Raw genomic sequence first — 20,211 nt, 5'->3', positions numbered from 1 at the left:
CTCTTGGGGTACCACGTCTTCCAGCCCCCATTTGCCCCTGATTTGAGGACAAAGCAAGACCTTGCGATGATTCTGATTCTGTTAGCGTTTAACATATTGGAGCTCTTAGCTGTTTGAGAAGTGACAGAAGTTGTCAGATAAGACTGGTGGAGCTGAAATTGCGCCGGACTTCTAAACGAATGTTCAAGGACTAGTGGGGAGTGGATATCTGGAGTTGTAAATAAGCCAATTTTGATCTGCAATATCAGACACACACTCAGACCCCAGAACTAAACCCAGGACCCCAGAGCTGCAATGCTAACCACTGTGCCACCATGCAACTCATACCGTATATATTTAAATTGAATTGCTACCTACTACCTTGAGTGTAGCATTTTTCCCCAGTTCTGAGCTGTTTACTATGTGTTATTACAGTACCTATATTACTTTCAAACAGACTTTTTGCTTTAGTTGCGCAGACGGTCATTTTGAGGAAGAGACACAATAATTTGCTCAATCTCTTCAGGCCTGAGGTGTTTAAATCAACTGGGGACTGCCGTTACAGTATATAACACCGGCCAACCCGCAATGACAAGCTGTCGGGAGTGCTCTGCGCTAAAGACAAGACGCCAAACCAACTGCTCGAGATGTAGGCCTTTTAAATCAGTGTTTCACACGAACAGCACAGGCCTGCAGGAAAAAATAAAACACTAAAGATTTTATCTTCTAAAACCAGACCTAATGACGCCAGAGCGCCATCTGGTGTTTGTGAGCTCTCACTGCTTGAACTCCCACAACAAATCACAATCCCTTCCATGTGCCCTGTCTGCAGCTTATCCCAAAGCACAGTGATGTCTCTTTTTTTTTTTAAAGTACAGCAAGATCAGAACTCATACGTCTGCTTTTCCAGTCAAACAATTCCAACTTTCGCAAACGCTTCAGTCATCAGATCGTGCACAGAGACTAGGGGGTCACAGATGTCATGCACTTCAAATACACATCAAAAGTCTAAAATCTGCTTCCAGGGGGACTGTCTCCCAGTACTTATGATAACTTGAAATCACCGGGTTGAACACAAAGTGTTGTTTTTGGTCCAATATGATCAAATGTATGCATCAAATTACCCCAAACATAAAACAGATATTATAGTGCATTTATAATTCATAATCTTGTGATAAACACAAATTGCATGGCTGTCAAGAACAAATAAATGTCTGACTTTACTGTCCCAATATTTTCAAAGGGGACTGTATATAAACACAAAGCTTTTATCACCTCAATCTATTCAGAAAGGGTTAAGGTAGCACTCTAAAGTAAAAACACTGTCAGTCACACTTACCACAGCTATATTACCGTATACATGAGCAGGGCAGGACTGCATACGTTCACACACAGAACAAACTCAATCTGCAGCTCTGCTGAGGTTTAATCCACTCCTCATCTTTAATGGTCTTGCAAGAAAAACTCAGTTAACATTTCCTTTTCTCAGAGAACTGCTTTGTTATGCAGAGGAACACTTGCACTTAATATTGTAATTACTTAATAAGTCTTTTTTTTATTTCAACTGATGTTGATTTGCTCTTTTGGTGTTAACTTCAAACATTCTGAACTGCCAAGCATGTGGTCTTACAACCTGGAGTGGGCGGGAGCCGGGGTAGCCGAGGGACGTAACTGGTCGAGGCAGGAGATGATGTCACAGAGGGGGAGAGGCAGGGAAGGTGAGAAGGGGTCGGAGGTCGCGAGGCCGGAGGATTGTGGGTAATTGGCGAGACAGAGAGAGTGGGAGCGACAGAGAGCCAGTGCCTTCCAGTGCAGCACGGTTTGTTTGGAAACTGCAGAGAAATTCCGTCTCAATTTTCACAGAATGAGTTTGTATCCACATTAACCCACATTGTTGTTTCTCAGTAGTCATGCATCTTTGTAAACAGCGAACTAACATCTCTCCCCAGTGCTCTCAGGGGTTCCAGGAGTGCATGAACTCCTCTCTATTAAAGGTGTGCGCAGGTTATTAACCCTTTAACCTCTCTAGTGCTAGACATGTACAGTGTATTATCACCTCTCTTCATGAAGTGCTGTTTAATGGGCATTTACATCAGAAAACATTAAATAATCACCAATCGCGCCTTTTCCACAACTACAGGGAATACTCCTTTCCTCAGGCTTCTGATTTTCTCAAGACTTCTTTTATTTATTACAAACTGAGCTCTGGGGCTCAACAGATCAAACAAAGAGCACAGGATGTCAATACTTGTGCACACAGAGCGATCGGTGTTTATATTTGAAGTTTTACCACTCAGAGCTCAGTAACCCCTGAGCCTCTCTCTCTCTCGCCCCCCTCTCTTTCTTGAGTGCCGTGTATGTACAGTGTATTTCCCAGCCTCCTCTCCTCCCCCTGTCTCTCTTTACTCCGTCACTCTCCTGTAGAAATACAGGTAGCCCAGGTCTTTGGGTGGTTTTTCCGACGCACAGACTTTCTGGTCGTTGAAGATCACCCACCTACAGGACACAGAAACAACAGACACCATCGGAAAATCAATATAGCAATTACACAAGGGGTGACCTTACCAAGACCACAGTTAAAATGACCAATGTCAGTGTAGACAGAAGATATTTGGGTGCCAATAATCACTACGCAATACTTTGACAATGTCTCTTTACCTCAAAGCATCATGGGAGTATGGCTTTCCTGAAAGAATCTGAACTTGCCTGAACTGCACAACGCCTTATTGGAGCAAATTCGGACTCACTCTGCAGCAGGCGGTCTTAACTCGAGATGGCCGACACACTTTATTAAGTCGCTCCTGTGTTTATAAGGTTAGACCTGACCGTTTGGATAGTCGGCTTTGCCAATGCGGCTGGCAAGCTTGTTCCAGACTCCCACAACTCTTTGCGTAAACGAAGTGCCTCCTGCTTTAACTGCACTTCCCTACAGCTTTTGTAAAAGTCCACCTTCAACTGATGTCCTTGGGGTGGTGTTTCACTGTTGCTTCTGAAGAAGGCCACTGTTTGAAAACTTCTACTGGACTAAAAGGTTCATTTCTTGAGCCTGTTTGTGTTGGAACATTCCCATAAACCTCTGGGATGTATTTCTCTGGACTCTTTACAGAGCAATAATATCTTTTTGTAATTTTGGTGGTGACCAAAATTGTACAAATCTCAAAGGCCAGACAACTGCAACATAACATGCTTTGATTCGCACTGTTTTAACTACATATCCGAACAATTTGTCTGGAAAACCTGGACGTCCAGGGCGGCTCGCTTCTTTAAAGGAGTCTCCTGACAACACCGTCACTTGACAAAGCAGACTGAACCATCAGGCTTTACTGAAATAAGCAGGGATTGTCATGAAGAGCCTCACAAACAGAGCTGTCTGAGCCCCAAGAGCCATTCCCTGAGCATCGCGAGGCAGGAACGAAGAAACAACTGATTTACTCACTGGTCGTCTTTCTTGATGTGACAGACGTAGTGTCCACACATCGTGCTGCTGCCCATGTGGCTGATGAAGGCGAAGAGCTCATACTCTGAGAGGAAAAGGCAGAGAGACGGGTGAGCGTCAAGGGGGATATATGCACCGATATGAGACACATACTCTACATCAGAGTCTGTGTGCACACTGCCAAGGCTGAAAAAAGCTGCCGAACTGAATTAGAACAGAAGTAATCGCTTCTTTTTTACACCTTTCAGAACTGGAAGCAGATGCACTGATGTGAAAAAGAGAGCACACCCTCTCCTATAGTTTCACATGTCTGACCTTAGGCTCCGAGTTAGGCTTCTAACTTTTGGCTGTTAAATAAAAGTAATAATGACAACGTTAAATTTGTGTGCGTTATTTGTCAAGACAGATTTATCTACTGCTGGGACACAGGGAGGACGAGATGAACGTCGGATATGTTTTAATATGTGAAACCTTAGACTCATAAGGGACTGTACTTTCTTTTTCACATCACTGTTGATCTTTCACAGCTGTACTGTTGCTGGTGTGTGCAACAACTACACAATTCATGTGAATCTGCTTAGCAGCGGATAACGCACTGACCAAAAGATCAATGGTCATTGAAAGAGGAATTAAAGGAGACCTTGCACTGGTTCAAATTCAGAGCAGACTCACACACACTTCACACACTGAATATCCTTGAACACCACACACACTGCACCTCCTTGAACACCACATACACACTGCACCTCCGTGAACACCACAAACACACTAAACCTCCCTGAACACCACACACACTACATATCCTTGAACACCACACACACTACACACACTGCACCTCCGTGAACACCACATACACACTGCACCTCCGTGAACACCACATACACACTAAACCTCCCTGAACACCACATACACACTAAACCTCCCTGAACACCACACACACTACATATCCTTGAACACCACACACACTACACACACTGCACCTCCGTGAACACCACATACACACTAAACCTCCCTGAACACCACACACACTACATATCCTTGAACGCCACAAACACTAGACACACTGAACCTCCTTGAACACTACCCACTAGACACACTGAACCTCCTTGAACACCATCCACTAGACACACTGAACCTCCTTGAACACCACCCACTGGACACACTGAACCTCCTTGAACACCACCCACTGGACACACTGAACCTCCTTGAACACCACCCACTGGACACACACCACACACACTGAACCTCCCTGAACACCACACTGACAGCCCTCCCTCCCTCTTGAACTCACTCCCTGGTCCGTCCCGGACACGGGGTCCCTGGGGGGGCTCCCTCTCGCTGACCGAGTCTGCCGCCGACCGGCCCTCCGACACGTCCATGGAGTCCAGGTCGTCCAGGTGGGAGAAGATCCAGTCCACCGCCCTCTCGAGCACGTTGCTCTGAGACCGAGAGAGAGAGAGAGACGCCGCGCTATCTCAGTCTCGGCAGCACCATACACCGCCTCAGCGCTTGTACGTGCTGCAACTCGCCTCGCTGTGCCTGTTTGGAAGAAATCGCACTGCAGACAGACCCGAAAACACCAGGACCACTGGGATCCGGCTCTCACAGGGTCAAGCGCAGCAGGTCCAAGCATTTCATATGATCACTTCCAATAAACCAGCTATTTAGATGGGTTTTTTTTGCATTTGCTGGTTTAGTTTTTAAATAGGTTTCTGTAGTCTTTTTGATAATCCCAATGATATTAGTGGAGCAGCGGACACGACCCTGACTAAATACAACGATCTCTCCGACGCTCACTGACAGTCCTGGCGTTTCTATCCCAGAGGTCTCGGCACGCACGCCTGCTCACTCCCTTCTCGCGCACAGGGGCTCTTATCCGCCCGGTTTTGGGACTTTCAGAGTTTTGGAACACGACGGGTTAAGGAGAAGGACAGGGGATCTGTTAGCCTTTTAAAATCTGGCTGTTCACTGTTCTGACTTCCTGTACACATGATGGCGTTGCTCTGTATACTTATGCTCTCCCAGAGGAGGCTCTTTTAAGAAAGAACACCTACATGAAACATCACTCGACTGAGAGCTATAAACCTGAACTTCAAATGAAGACTCATCAGATATTAAGATTTTACTCTTCTGTGAATATAGTCTTATAACTGGTTTACATCCGGCGCCCTGAAACGCTCTCTGATCACTGTCATAACTTCTGGAAATGTGTAAAAACAAAGATCCCTGTTGAGAATACATCGGGGATATTTAGTTTTTGCTCTGGAGCTCAAAACAGTCAAACCAAGACACCCTAAATTCAGTATTTAGTAAGCACCTCTAGCTAATAAAGTAAAGATCTCTAGCTTAGGGGTAACTAACTTGGTTTAAGTCAATTTGCTTGCTTTTTTTAAAAATGCAGCTAAAACCTACCAACACAAGGCCCTTATAATAGAATACACTGGGATACCACATTTTAGTTCTGGAACTTCAATCAAATCCGTCTAAAATAAGTGTGCAAACGGTTACTGCTTTGGCAATCCTGTCACTCTTGCCAGTATTACCATTAAACATTATAAGACCCATTGACTGGAAGCTGGGAGCCAGATCGCTGTGTGTCCCTGTACTCACAGTGGCCCTCAGCGCCCGAGAGGCCTGGTCGCGGCTGAAGCCCATGGAGATGATGGTTGCTAGGTGCTCCTCGGAAACAGACTCCGTGGGCGTGGTCTGGGAGGTGGGCGTGCCCCCGGGGGCGGAGCTCGAGCCCGGCAGCACCAGGGGGGCGGAGAAATCTGCCGAGACGAGACGGCCGTAAGGCAACAGCGAACAAGGCAAAGGCGACACTGAGATCCTTACAGCCAGAACAGAGGGAGGAAAGGACACACCAGGGAGGCACACGGGTGCGAAAAGGAGAGGCTCACCGGGGTCGTCCATGTGGGTCATGACCCAGTTCATGGCCGAGTCGATGCCAGTGTTGCCGGTGTAATACACTGCCTTCCTGCAGGCCTCCATCGGGAAGCCCATCTCGATGAGCTGGCCCACTGTCGACTCGTCCAACACGGGGGCTGAGGCAGAGAGACGAGGGGGTTAATATTCACTGGGGGGGGACGATTGGACACTGGAGGACACAGACACTACAAGGAGGTGAGAGACGGGGAAACGCAGAACGAGACCACAAAACACGGTGAAGGAGTGCCGAGACAGAAAAATGGACACATCAGAGTGAGATAAAGAGGAAAAACGGATTCAAGGAGACGACATCGAAGACAAAAACGAGACAGAGACGGAGGAATGGACGGACTGAGGGAAACCGGTGCTACAGAGGTCGAGGGAGACGGGAGAGGACAGAGGCAGGCAAACAGGAAGAGGAAAAGACAGACTGACACAGCAGCGGAGAGCAGAGCGAGTCGTCCTCCTCGTTGCCGTGGAAACCCCCCGGGATACCTTTCACCTCCACGTCAGGGGTCATGAGCGGGGGCGGGGCCAGGTCAGGCAGCTCCTCCTCCCCGGGCTGCAGCCCCGCCCCCCGGAGCGCGCTCAGATCCAGCGAGTCCGGAACATCAATACTGACGTCTGGCAAAGACAACACAGTCCGTCGCGTCACTAATAATAGCTAGAAACACACAAACCCATGCTATTGGTCTACTGATTGGGCTATTGACGGGTGATAATGCTAAATACTACGAAATATGATCATTAACAGAAACTTCAGGCAGTGATAATGATAAATAGTGACATCAGAGGGTAGTAATGACTGTTTAAAAGACTGATGATAATAGTATAACAACACACATTACAGCTTACAGTAATTAAAACAAATCAGGTCACAACCGCTATTGAACTACCACCACTACCAACGCAATGCTTCTAGTGCTAGCAGAAGTAACGGGAACACACCCAGCTTCTTGGGCACCCAGTCCAGGCCAAACGTGAACTTCTTGATCTGAATGACCAGATGATCAGGGAAGGAGGCGAAGCGAGTTGTCCTGGGGGAGAGAGAAACCGCTGATCAGACTGCCGAGGACGGAGTGGCTATGGGCCACGGATACAGTGTGGGAATGAAAGACTGATGTAGAATCAAGGCCTGACCTGTAACTGCAGTGTAACTTCAGATGAGTACTGCTGATTGGATGCAGAAACTTTAAATTATGTCTATATTAGTGATCTTAGACTTTTGATATAAAGAACACGTGGCATTTCCCTACAGTAAATCAACTGTATCATCTCTTAATTTATAATGTACAATCCTTCTAACGAGATATATTGTTTTACAGTGTACATAGGACAGCCCTTCCCCTGGAGTATAGTGTATCATACTGTATATACTACAGCTCTTCCCTTGGAGTATAGTGCATCATACTGTAAATACTACAGCTGTTCCCTGGAGTATAGTGTATCATACTGTATATACTACAGCCCTTCCCCTGGAGTATAGTGTATCATACTGTAAATAGTACAGCTCTTCCCCTGGAGTATAGTGCATCATACTGTAAATACTACAGCTGTTCCCTGGAGTATAGTGTATCATACTGTAAATACTACAGCTCTTCCCCTGGAGCATAGTGCATCATACTGTATATACTACAACCCTTCCCCTGGAGTATAGTGCATCATACTGTATATACTACAGCTCTTCCCCTGGAGCATAGTGCATCATACTGTATATACTACAGCCCTTCCCCTGGAGTATAGTGCATCATACTGTATATACTACAGCTGTTCCCTGGAGTATAGTGCATCATACTGTATATACTACAGCTGTTCCCTGGAGTATAGTGCATCATACTGTATATACTACAGCTCTTCCCCTGGAGTATAGTGTATCCCTTACGCCCGGCTGACTGGGCAGTGAATTCAATCAACGCACACGCACACGCACACGCACACGCACACGCACACGCACACGCACACGCTACAGGCTGTGGTCTCACTTGCTGGCAGTGCTCTTGGCCTGCAGGGCCGAGCTCCAGAACTCCTCCAGGGTCTCGGGCTCGGAAAACGCCGCCAGGCACACGGAGAAAGGCACGACGGCGCGGACGGCGGGGGGGGGCGGGGAGAGAGTCTCCTCGGCCTCCCGGCGCCGTCGCTCGTACTCCTGCAGCTCCTCTGAGGGGGAGAGGCGAGAGCAGGTTAATCGACGCCATGTCTCCCGGCAGTGCTGCTTCGTGCACGGCCCCAGGTCAGCCCACCAGGGACCGGGACAGGCATGATCAGGTTCAAGTGTGAACTATATACCTGAACCTGGCTTTAAGAAGACCCACCACACTTCCTACTGCTTCAGTCAACATGCCGTTAGGACACAGGAAAGCTCACACCCGGGCTGTTTGGTCAATCGGAGTTAAATGATCATCCAGCCATTTTTCTTGAAAGAAACGAGGGCAATCAGCTTCAGCAAGCTGGCTGGGTAGCTTGTCGTCAACTCCCACAACCCTTGGCGTAAAACGAAGTGCCTCCTGTTTCAATCGCACCTTCACCCCCTTTCCGCTTGTGAACTCTGGGGCGTGGTTCTCGGTTTTTTTTCTGGAGATGTCTGCTGGGTTGACTTTATTGTTCCCCTTTGAGGAGTCTGATGACCTGTATCGGGTTTCGGCTCTGTTAGACTGAAGACTGACAAGTTCAGTTCCTTCCACCCGTGAGTGTAGTGCAATTTTATACCCCCCCCCTCCCCATTTATTTGAACTGGACACTTTTTGACCAGTTTCACCACTGGTAGACCACTTTCTACCACTATCCTAATATCCTACCATCTTATTGATATTTATATAGATTCTCAACATTGTCTAGAAGATGTAAGTGACCTGTCAACATAAACAGGATGAGTCACATTCAAACTTGTCCAGAAATTAGCCCGTTCTAGCTCAGTGTTTCCCATTTCGTATTTATAGCTCATAATTATACCTCCTGCACTCAACAGCCCTGCACTGGTAGACAACGCAGGAAGCCAGGTATGGCCAAGAACTAACAAAGAGAGACAACTTGGCCAGCAGCCATTACACCCTGCCACTTACAACTGTCTGTTGAGAATCCATGTGCTTTATCCAGTACAGGGTCACAGGAGACCCAGAGCCCATCCCAGCTGGCAATGGGTGCAAGGCAGGGTACACCCTGGATGGGACACCAATCGACTGCATGGCCACACACAGACACACTCGATCACACCAGGGCCAATTTTCCTAGAAGCCGATGAATTTCCCAGCATGTCTTCGGACTGTGGAGGGAAACTAGAGCACCCAGAGGAAACCCCACAAGAACATGGGGAGAACGTACAAACCCCACACAGACAGCACCCCAGGTCCTCAACCTCAATCCACAACCCACAGCAGGTTGACAGGACAAAGCAGGAGTAGTGTGCGCACCTTTCTGAAACTACAAGTCTCATCTGCCTCTTGCTCCATAAGGAGAGGCAGGAGCCTGACCCAGGTGGATGATGGGAGGTGTAGTTTACCTGTATTAGTAGCGTGCTCCATAGGCACTGGCAGCTGCAGTATGTAGTCAACTCTCTGGGTGTATTTGACTCTCTGGGACTGCTGACACACGATCCTCTCCTCCATCAGGAAACGATACGCCTCTGTTGGGTTATCACTGGAGCGGCAGTTTCTCTAAGAGAGAAGGAGACAAGGAGTTGACTGACTGAAGCCATCCTGGTGAAGAGACACTGAGACACAGAGCTACAGGCAGATCTCTACCATGATGAGGAAGAGACACTAAGACAGAGCCTGATCTCCACCATGATGGTGAAGAGACACTGAGACAGAGCCTGATCTCCACCATGATGGTGAAGAGACACTGAGACAGAGCCTGATCTCCACCATGATGGTGAAGAGACACTGAGACAGAGCCTGATCTCCACCATGATGATGAACTGAGACACTGAGACCCAGACAGACCTCCACCATGATGATGAACTGAGACACTGAGACCCAGCCAGACCTCCACCATGATGATGAACTGAGACACTGAGACCCAGCCAGACCTCCACTATGACGATGAACAGACACAAAGACACAAACAGACCTCCACCATGTTGATGAAGTGCAGCAGGAACTCCTGGGCATCTTGTTGCCGATTGGTGGAGAACTCGGGGTGCCCTCGGCCAATCAGAGCCTTGAACATGCGTGGTGCAATCCCCACCTGGTCACCCTGGAAACCAACATCATGATAGAACATCAACATTGGGACAAAATGAATTCTTATCAATAACCATAATAGCTGTACAAGTATTACTTGTATATACAAGGCATTAAAAACATGACAGTTGCCCCTGTTTCCAACACTGATCTGTAGCATTTTTAATTCCTCACGCTATATTACTACTGTTAATGTCAATCTAGTACGTATACCAGTAAGGAATGACTAAAACATTTTTACTTTTTTAGAATATTTTAAAGTGGATAAATAAGGTTAAATATTCCACTGACAAACAGGAAAAACATAGAGACGAGCTACATACCTTGGGCTCAGGGGTCACACTGGGGTCCTCTCCTGGATCAGGGGCAGGTTTTGAATATTCACCTGACAGCAGCCCATACCCCAGCTTAGCACTGAGAGAGAGAGGTTAATACAGACACACTGACTGACTGGACAATCCAGTCCATTAACACTGCACTGAGAGAGAGGGGGGTTAATGTACTGTAGTGTCCAGCCAGTCAGTATTGTGGGACAGAGAGATGGATCTACTGAAGCAGGGATCCTCAATCAGAATTGTGGATCTATACTGGAGGAGTGTTTCTCAATCAGAGACATGGATCAACTGTATCAGGGATTTTACAATCAGAATCGTGGATCTACTGCAGCAGGGATTATCAATCGGAATCGTGGATCTACTGCAGCAGGGATTATCAATCGGAATCGTGGATCTACTGCAGCAGGGATTATCAATCAGAATCGTGGATCTACTGCAGCAGGGATTATCAATCGGAATCGTGGATCTACTGCAGCAGGGATTACCAATCGGAATCGTGGATCTACTGCAGCAGGGATTATCAATCGGAATCGTGGATCTACTGCAGCAGGGATTATCAATCAGAATCGTGGATCTACTGCAGCAGGGATTATCAATCGGAATCGTGGATCTACTGCAGCAGGGATTATCAATCGGAATCGTGGATCTACTGCAGCAGGGATCCTCAATCAGAATCGTGGATCTATTGCGTCGACCTAGGTAAAAACATCAACAGCGGCAAACTCACACTTGTGTTTTGAAATCCTGGGTGGGATCGCTTGGAGCGTCATTGAAAATCTTCTCAATGTTGGAAACGTACCTTGGAAGAGAGGACAGGAAGGGGTCACCTCACGTTCGCCGCAGGCGTACGGCACAGCCACCAAGCGCAGGGGGGAGAAACCACTCACTTGTTCTGGAAGTCGGGCACAGTGAAGATGACCTGCATCACCGAGTTCAGGTAGCAACTGTTGCCAAGGTTCCGCATCCCCGTCAACCCCGGGCCACTCAGGGGTCGTAAGGTCGTGCCGGACTCCTGGATGACCTCCCACTCGCCCAGCCGCTGGTTCACGGCGATCTCCAGCTCGGTCATGGTGCGCTCAGTCTGGGCGGGAGGGAGAGCAAGAGGCAGCGAGATGTGACGCACACAGCCCAGACGCCAAACTCTGTGCTCTGAAGAACACATCCCCTCGGCCCGCAGTGACGGACTCTACTCCTGCTCAGGGTCACAAAGTGTGTTATCAGGCATCCGAGACACTCAAACAGACAAGACTGATGACTGATCACTGTACAGTACAGGCAGTGTGGACACAGGACAGGGACAGGACTGATGTCGAGTACAGGCAGTGTGGACACAGGACAGGGACAGCACTGATCACTGTACAGTACAGGCAGTGTGGACACAGGACAGGGACAGCACTGATCACTGTACAGTACAGGCAGTGTGGACACAGGAGAGGGACAGGACTGATGTCGAGTACAGGCAGTGTGGACACAGGACAGGGACAGCACTGATCACTGTACAGTACAGGCAGTGTGGACACAGGACAGGGACAGGACTGATGTCGAGTACAGGCAGTGTGGACACAGGACAGGGACAGCACTGATCACTGTACAGTACAGGCAGTGTGGACACAGGACAGGGACAGCACTGATGTCGAGTACAGGCAGTGTGGACACACCTTCTCCATGGTCATCATGTCTATCCCCCAGTGGGCCAGGTGTTCGGGAAGCTTGGGGTCTAGAACCATCTCATCCTCTTCATACGAATACACATCTATTAACGAGATCCGATAACGATGATAACGACTACGAGAGAGCAGGGCGTTCAGAGTGAAAGGACCTGGGCTTTGCTACTGGTTACTGACAGGAGACAGGCACGATAGGAGAAGAGGCTGTTCAAAAAGACCTTAAATTACTGCTTTTAATTCGTGGTTCTGCTCCTGGGGCGTTTTTTCTTGGTTTCCATCAATATTTGGCAACATCGGTCATTCGCACTTATTAAACTAAACTTCCTGTCAAAGGCACCAATTTGCTACTTCTAAAATAAACACAACCAAACTGACAATGACTATGACAGCACCTGCGCATTCATAGATGAAATATGTTTAAACTGACAATCTTAAATAAATTCCAAAGACTGGGGCCGAACATCGGGCAGGTGACGTTTTAATGGTGCCAAGGCCAGGGTCCTGTATGCAGGCGGCAAAAACAAACTAGGAATACAAACTGGGAAAGCGTGAGACAGGAGAGGCTGGTGCTGAAAAAGCCCTGGGTGTCATCCATTCGTGGCCATGAGGCTTGAGGCGCTTGAACATGAGAAAGGAGATGGTGGCCGAAGGACACAGGAGGGAAGCCAGCTCACCTGCCCCGTCCGGGGTGATGGTGCCCAGCTTGACGGCCAGCGGGTAGTTAGTTTGCTGGTAGTGCAGCAGGGCGTGGTTATTGCCCCCGGAGCCGTCGAAGTACCGCCGCCCACAGAACACCTTCCCGTCCGTCAGGTTCAACCACAGGTTCTCCCGCAAGTCACAGTTCTCACAGCGCCAGCCACTGACCCAGAGAATGGCATTGTGGGTAAGAGACACACTGCCCACTGACCCAGAGAATGGCATTGTGGGTAAGAGACACACTGCCCACTGACCCAGAGAATGGCATTGTGGGTAGGAGACAGACAAGCCACCAACCCAGAGAATGGCATTGTGGGTAAGTGACACACTGCCCACTGACACAGAAAACGGCATTGTGGGTAAGAGACACACTGACCAGTGACCCAGAGAATGGCATTGTGGGTAAGAGAGACAATGGCCACTGACCCAGGGAACAGCATCGTGGGTAACAGACACAATATTCACTGACTGAGAGAAGACTAGCATACCGTCACTAAACAACATAATATTGACTGAAACTCTGCAGTGAATTAGGACACTTAATCTCAATGCAGGTGCTGTAGAGAAACCTTCTGGACACAGAGAGAGGCCCTCCTTTCTCTAGCAGTTACAAAGCATCTCAGATAGGAGACAAGCGTGCAGAGACATGAGACACACAGTCCAGCACACAGACTGACCAGGGGGGGATTTTCACCCCGTTGTCCAGCTGCTTGAGGTCGGCCGCGTGCTTGGACACCTGCCTGACCTCCCCATCCCACTGCTGCACCTGGAGATTGTGGGACGCAGAGTCTGCTGAGAGAATCCCTGCCATGGAGAGGGACACCTGTGACAGAAAAAAGCAGAGTTAATAGATACCTGGACTCGCAGGATGCTACCACACATTAACAACCAGTGACAGAGACTCAAGTTACACTGACCTCACAGCAGACTACATCTCCCACAAACCCCATCTTTGCTATTAAAAAAAAAACTACATTTACCAGAATGCCTCTTTTTCACAACTTTATTAAACAATGAATGACGACGCATGAGGCAAGTTCAGACTTAGTAACAGAACCAGGAGTTATACTTTAGAAGAGGACCCAAACATCAAGTTAAAAACAAGATACATTTAGAATATTTCAGGACGAAGAGTCAAAACAGAGTAATAACTCATTTTGGAAAGCCTTAATTGGCTGCTTAAAAATCAGTTGAATAAATGAAACCATATCACCTTGCAGCTCACAACTGGCAGCCTCACTGAAGCTCAGCAGGTGTGAGCCTGGCCAGTATCTGGATGGGAGACTACTGGGAAAGCTAGGGTTGCTGTTGGAAGAGGTGTTAGTGGGGCCAGCAGGGGGCGCACACCCTACAGTCTGTATGGGTCCTAATACCCCAGCAGAGTGATGGGGACACTATTCTGTAAAAAGGCGCCGTCCTTCAAATGAGATGTAAAACCGAGGTCCTGATTCTCTGTGGTCATTAAAAATTCTAGGGTGTTTCTCAAAAACAGCAACTGTTACAATGGCGTCCTGACCAAATTTCCCATTGGCCTTTACCAATCATGGCCTCCCAATAATCCCCATCTCTGAACTGGCTTCATCACTCTGCTCTCCTCCCCACTGAGAGCTGGTGTGTGGGGAGAGTACTGGAGCATCATCCAGGTGGGGCTGCACACTGGTGGTGGTGGGATTCCCCATTACTTTGAGTGGAGTGTCCAAAAAAGCGCTATATAACCATTACCAATTTATTATGATGATTATTATTTCCTTCAAATAAGATTGAATAAATCATTGGAATTACCTAAATCTCCAAAATACACATTGCACACTCTCCATGGCAAGGAAAAATAGTTAAGCAGGTAAACTTCAAAAAGCCATGTGTGAGCATCTTCCAAAATCCTCACCCTCTCGCGCACAACATCAGGCATGTTGGCCAGGTCTTCTGAGGTCACTTCCAGTCTCTCAGGAAAGATAACAACTTTCACTTCCTGGTCATACTGATCCTGCTCAGACACGTCAAAGCCTCCTTCGATTCCTGAACAAGAGGAAGATATATTAATTCAGAATTTAACATACCTCTTCGGAAGTCAGCTATCACAGAGACATTAAAACACACAATTAACACAGAGAGATTAATACAGACCCTAATATAGACACACCTAGCACAGAAATTAATACAGACCCAATTATAGGCACTAATACACAGAGAGATTAATACAGACCCTAATATAGACACTAGAGACACCCCTCACACACACAGATCAATAGAGACTCTAATATAGACCCTAGAGACACTCCTCTCACACCCAGATCAATAGAGACTCTAATATAGACCCTAGAGAGACATCTAACACAAAAGATCAAAACAGATTCTGATATAGACACTACAAACACACCTAAGAAACACAGATTAATACAGACTATTTATATTTATAGATTACAGCTCGGCCTTCAACACAACTGTTCCCACCAAGCTAGTCCTAAAACTCAGGAATCTGGGCTCATGCAACTCTATCTGCAACTGGATAGTGGATTTCCTGATGGGCAGGGGCTGATCCGCAGAGACTCTGCTGCCCGGAAATTGCCCCCAGGAGATGAACACGGAGCCTCAGTCAGGCCCCCCGCCACGAGCTCACCAATCGCCAGTCGGGTGGGCTTCTTCTTCGGAGGATCGCCTGCCCCCGATCCGTTCTCCTCTTCCTTCTGCGAGCCAACACAGTGACAGAAGGTCAGAAAACACTTGCCCTGGGGCAATATGGAACGTATTCCCATGAGCGGCAAGGACAAACAACGAAAATACCGGACGATAACATGCAAGTCCGGTAAAATAATACAATCCTGAAGCAGCAGCACGATCCTTTCCAGGAGAAGAAACTTTGTGTGTGCTTACCAGGCCCTGACAGCAGGAGATGTCTGTATAGAGAGATACACTGAGCACTGGGGCCAGAGGGGAGCTCGTCACCCCATCACCCAGAGGTCGGGTAGCCCTAGTACTTGTACCAGAGGCTGGGGGCCCGGTATGGCGGTGCACATCCACAAACTTCATAACATAAAACAATTCCTTCCAATTATATAGCGCTTTTCTGGACACGCCATTCAAAGCGCTATACAGGAGATGTGTAGCCCCCAGCTGGAAATAAAAAAGGCCCTCCTTCGGATGAGATGTAAAACCGAGGTCCTGACTCTCTGTGGTCATTAAAAATCCCAGGGTGTTTCTCGAGAAGAGTAGGGGTGTTACCCCAGTGTCCTGGCCAAATTTCCCCCTGGCCTTTACCAGTCATGGCCTCCTAATAACCCCCCTCTCTGAACTGGCTCCATCACTCTGCTCTCCTCCCCACTGAGAGCTGGTGTGTGGGGAGAGGACTGGAGCATCATCCAGGTGGGGCTGCACATTGGTGGGGGTGGAGGGGATCCCCATGACCTGTAAAATGCTTTGAGTGGAGTGTCCAGAAAAGCACTATAGAAGTGTAAGGATTATTATTATTATTATGACAGATGACAGATGGGGGCGTACCTGTGGCCGGCGCGTCCTCTTGATGTGGAGGAAGGCTCTCTGGCCGGTCCGGCGATAGTGTCTCTCCACAAACTGAGCGCCGAAGCCCAGGAAGGTGTTCATGCACACGTACAGGCCCCCCTCGCTGTCCTGGGAGGGAGGGAGAGAGCGAGAGCGAGGGTGGTGAGACCGATCGCGAGCCAGAGGAGGCCTTTCGGCCCATCTAGAGCACGATTCCAGGAACTCATCCAGCTGTGTCTCGAAAGAATCGAAAGGGTCTTGGCTTGCCGAGACCTGCAGGGACCCCTCTGCGGCGATGTCATCACTTGCGGTGATGTCACGGAGAAAAGGCTCCGCCCCCTCCAATCGGTGCTGACTCGCCTACAGGGCTCTGTTGAGCTGGAGCAGTGGCCGGTCAGCAGGAATAACGTCACCCGAGCATTTGAAGCATGTCGAAAATGCTGGAGTTTTTTAGTCATAGTACGTTTGGCTCATCTCGGGAACAGAGCCAGAGGCAGATGCATATTCATGTGGGTTTCCTCCCTCGGTCCAAAGACATTGTCTAACGGTGGCACAGAGATTAGCTTCGCTATCTTGCGGTGCTGGGGCCCTAGGTTCAATTCCCGGGGTACTGTATGTGGGGAGTTTGCACGTTCTCTCTGGGCTCACATGGGTTTCCTCAAGGGGATCCTATTCCCAGTCCAAAGACATGCTGGTGGGTTAATTTGATTCTGGGAAAAACTGGCCCTGGCGTGAGTATGTGTGCCCTGTGATGGACTGGCGTCCCATCCAGGGTGTACCCTGCCTCGTGCCCCTTGCTTGCTGGGACAGACTCTGGGCTCCCCCTCGACTCTGAATTAGATGAAGCCGTTATAAAAGGGGGACTTCAGCTGAAGGGCTTTCCTTTTCTACTGAGCGTGAGATCGCTCAACACTGAAAGGCCTGGAAATCGGCTGGAGTGACTTGCAATTAACCCAAACCTCTCCCGCAGTGGACAGGTCAGCTCTTGCGGTGCATTTCTCCAAGGAACACCTTTAAGACACGCTTGTGCAGAAGAGGACGGAGGGAACAGGCCGGTTCCTGGCGTTCTGGCAGTTTGGCAGAGGGAATCCCTATCTGTCAGATGATGGTACCTGGCAGGGACACTGTTTGGCGGAGCCTGGACACTACAGTGCATGAATACTGCATTGGGAGAGGGAGAGCATGCAGACACAGTGACTCAGACTACAGGGGTGTGTTGTAATGGACTGGCCAACTGGCACACACACATATACAGACCTGCAGACACACAAACAGGCACGCACACAGACAAACTGGCACCCGCACACAGACCTGCAGACACACAGACGAACTGGCACACACACAGCCCTGCAGACAAGCACACACAAACTGGCACACGACCGTGCACAGAGATATAATGGTCTACACAGAACAGATGACAGACGCTACTACACAACTTAAGTTTTCGGTCAGGAAGGGGCGATACAGATGTTAGCAAGCGCCTCACACAAATACGAATTACAGAAAGGAAACAGCACTACTCGCAAGTCAACCCGAGGGAGTTACACCGCCTAACAGAGACGGAATGGAGGGATAGTAGGAGCAGACGAGGCAGAAATGGGCAAAAATAGACCCAGAGAGAGAAAATGAAGCCAGAAAGAAGTCAAGAAATACACTGGAACGGAAGAACACAGCGTGAAAATGGGTGGACATGCGGTTCTGGGAAAGACGGGTGAACAGATACTCAGACGATAGGAAAGGAGGGGGAGGTTTTAGGACAAGGCGGGCCGGGGGGGGGGACAGACAAGAGGGACAAACACACAGAAATAGCCCGGAAAAGCAGGAGCCGGGAAGACAGAAACAAAGACATGGCCAGACGAGACAGAGACGAGGATCGAGAGGGCAAGACCATGGATGGAAGGATTGGACTCACCGGACTGGCGAAAGAGAAAGCGCACTCTTCCTTGTGAACGCTGTCCCCGGGCCGTGGGACACGGATCGTGGACAATACCGACATCAGCACTTCGCCTAGGTCCGACATCGTCCTTCTCTTTTCTGTCCTCTTTTTTTTTTGTGTGTGGTTGGTCTCTTTCTCTCTCTCGCTCCCCTTTCTCTCTCCGGCTCAGTCCGTCTCCCTGTGTCACTGGAAACTGTAAGGCCGGGCGCGCTCCTGAGGCCAGACACACTCTGACTCCGCCGCGGACGCGCGCCTGACCGTAATACAACGAGCACGAAGGAAGTCCCGTTTTGTCTTAACTCATAATTCCATCCTCAGGCATAAAACGCATTTCATTATGCATCCAATCCACTGATAACACTTAACTCATGGGAATGTACAAATAACAGATATGTTAAACGCTTTATATTTAAAAAAAACGGTCTAATCTCGATGAATATCTGTCAATAGCTTTATGCCGAAGGAAAATAGTGGGTGGCAGTTAATTTTAATAGCATTTGATTGGGAAAAAAAGTGATTGTGAAATATGCATTAAAAGTTTTCCGGACAGAAGCGAATAATAAACGGTATTAAAAACCTAACAAATTCTAGTTGTCTCTCACAATTATTTATATACATAAATAAGTAAAAGTAAAACAGACTCTGTACACAGGAACTCACACAGTGTTACTGTATTAATTCTAGTGACATTTTGAAGTTGTCCTACGTTGAACGCCACAAAAATCTGATCGTTCCTTATATATCTTAAAATACGGTAACGGCTGATGCCGAGAACGCTGCTCCGCCGACAATGAGAAAGCGGAAAAGTCACTCCAGCTGCCCCGGAGACGAGCCACTGCCACCTAGCCGCTGGCGGAGCGGGTCTCTTCGGAAAAAGTTCCGAGTCGGAGAAGGAGTGTAGACTTTCTATGGACTCGCAGATTCAAATGTACACATCCTAATTACTGCCTTTTACGTGTTGTGTCGTAAAATAGTAGTAGGAGAAAACACGTAGTAAAAAAAAAAAACTCAATACAATTGTGTACATTGATCCAACATGAATGTTAAGAATCACAAATGTACAGCGCTTATGAGCGACATTTAGGGCGTTTATTTCGGTGCAAATGCGCAGTTACTAGGCGGTTCTGCTCCCGTACACTGCGACACCCCCTGAGATAACTGCTTAATAGTATCTGTTCACGACCTGCCTTGCCGAGTTGCAGTAAAAGTAATGCTTAAAAAGGCAACACGTTATCCGTCGACCGCCCTGTACTAAGCATAAGGTATTGCAACTAGTAACGTCTCCTTACATTTAAGAGTTAATGTATCACGTTAGCCACCGGGCGAAAACGTGCCTTTATTAAACACAGGATGAAGACACACACTCAAATATGTGCGCAGATTAGGCAGCACAAGGCGTATGTCGTCGTTGGCTGTCGTTTTCCGTCTCACCCGAGAAGATGGTGCGACTTTCTCCGGAGACGCAGCGAGACAGAGCGAGTTTGTCTCGGTACCCTAACGAATACTCCTCTATGGGGTGGTGCATCATTGTGTATACAATTTCCCGTTTATTCTTGCACAC

At 48.3% G+C, this 20,211-nt stretch overlaps 1 protein-coding gene across 2 annotated transcripts; it reads right to left on the bottom strand.

The window, feature by feature from the left end:
• Window positions 1-1,398: 1,398 nt before the first annotated feature.
• Window positions 1,399-18,763, bottom strand: usp5 (ubiquitin specific peptidase 5 (isopeptidase T)). 2 transcript variants are annotated; one of them, XM_088939366.1, is made up of 20 exons: window positions 18,627-18,763; window positions 16,715-16,843; window positions 15,837-15,903; window positions 15,105-15,235; window positions 13,897-14,042; window positions 13,198-13,382; window positions 12,515-12,609; window positions 11,744-11,937; window positions 11,584-11,655; window positions 10,845-10,935; window positions 10,409-10,534; window positions 9,840-9,993; window positions 8,326-8,500; window positions 7,292-7,380; window positions 6,779-6,967; window positions 6,316-6,459; window positions 6,026-6,186; window positions 4,707-4,854; window positions 3,416-3,500; window positions 1,399-2,475 (listed from the first exon to the last, which is right to left on the bottom strand). In XM_088939366.1, the coding sequence occupies exons 1-20, from the start codon at window positions 18,732-18,734 to the stop codon at window positions 2,382-2,384; spliced, it is 2,583 nt and encodes an 860-aa protein (XP_088795492.1). In that variant the 5' UTR covers window positions 18,735-18,763; the 3' UTR covers window positions 1,399-2,381. The 2 variants fall into 2 exon arrangements, with proteins under 2 accessions (XP_088795492.1, XP_088795493.1); XM_088939367.1 differs by having other exon boundaries at window positions 6,839-6,967.
• Window positions 18,764-20,211: the final 1,448 nt, after the last annotated feature.

The sequence above is a fragment of the Atractosteus spatula genome, chromosome 22, assembly GCF_055471065.1.
Source record: "Atractosteus spatula isolate fAtrSpa1 chromosome 22, fAtrSpa1.hap1, whole genome shotgun sequence".
Classification (NCBI taxonomy): domain Eukaryota; kingdom Metazoa; phylum Chordata; class Actinopteri; order Semionotiformes; family Lepisosteidae; genus Atractosteus; species Atractosteus spatula.
Note: the sequence above shows the minus strand (reverse complement) of the source record. Positions and strands in the feature narration are given on the sequence as shown.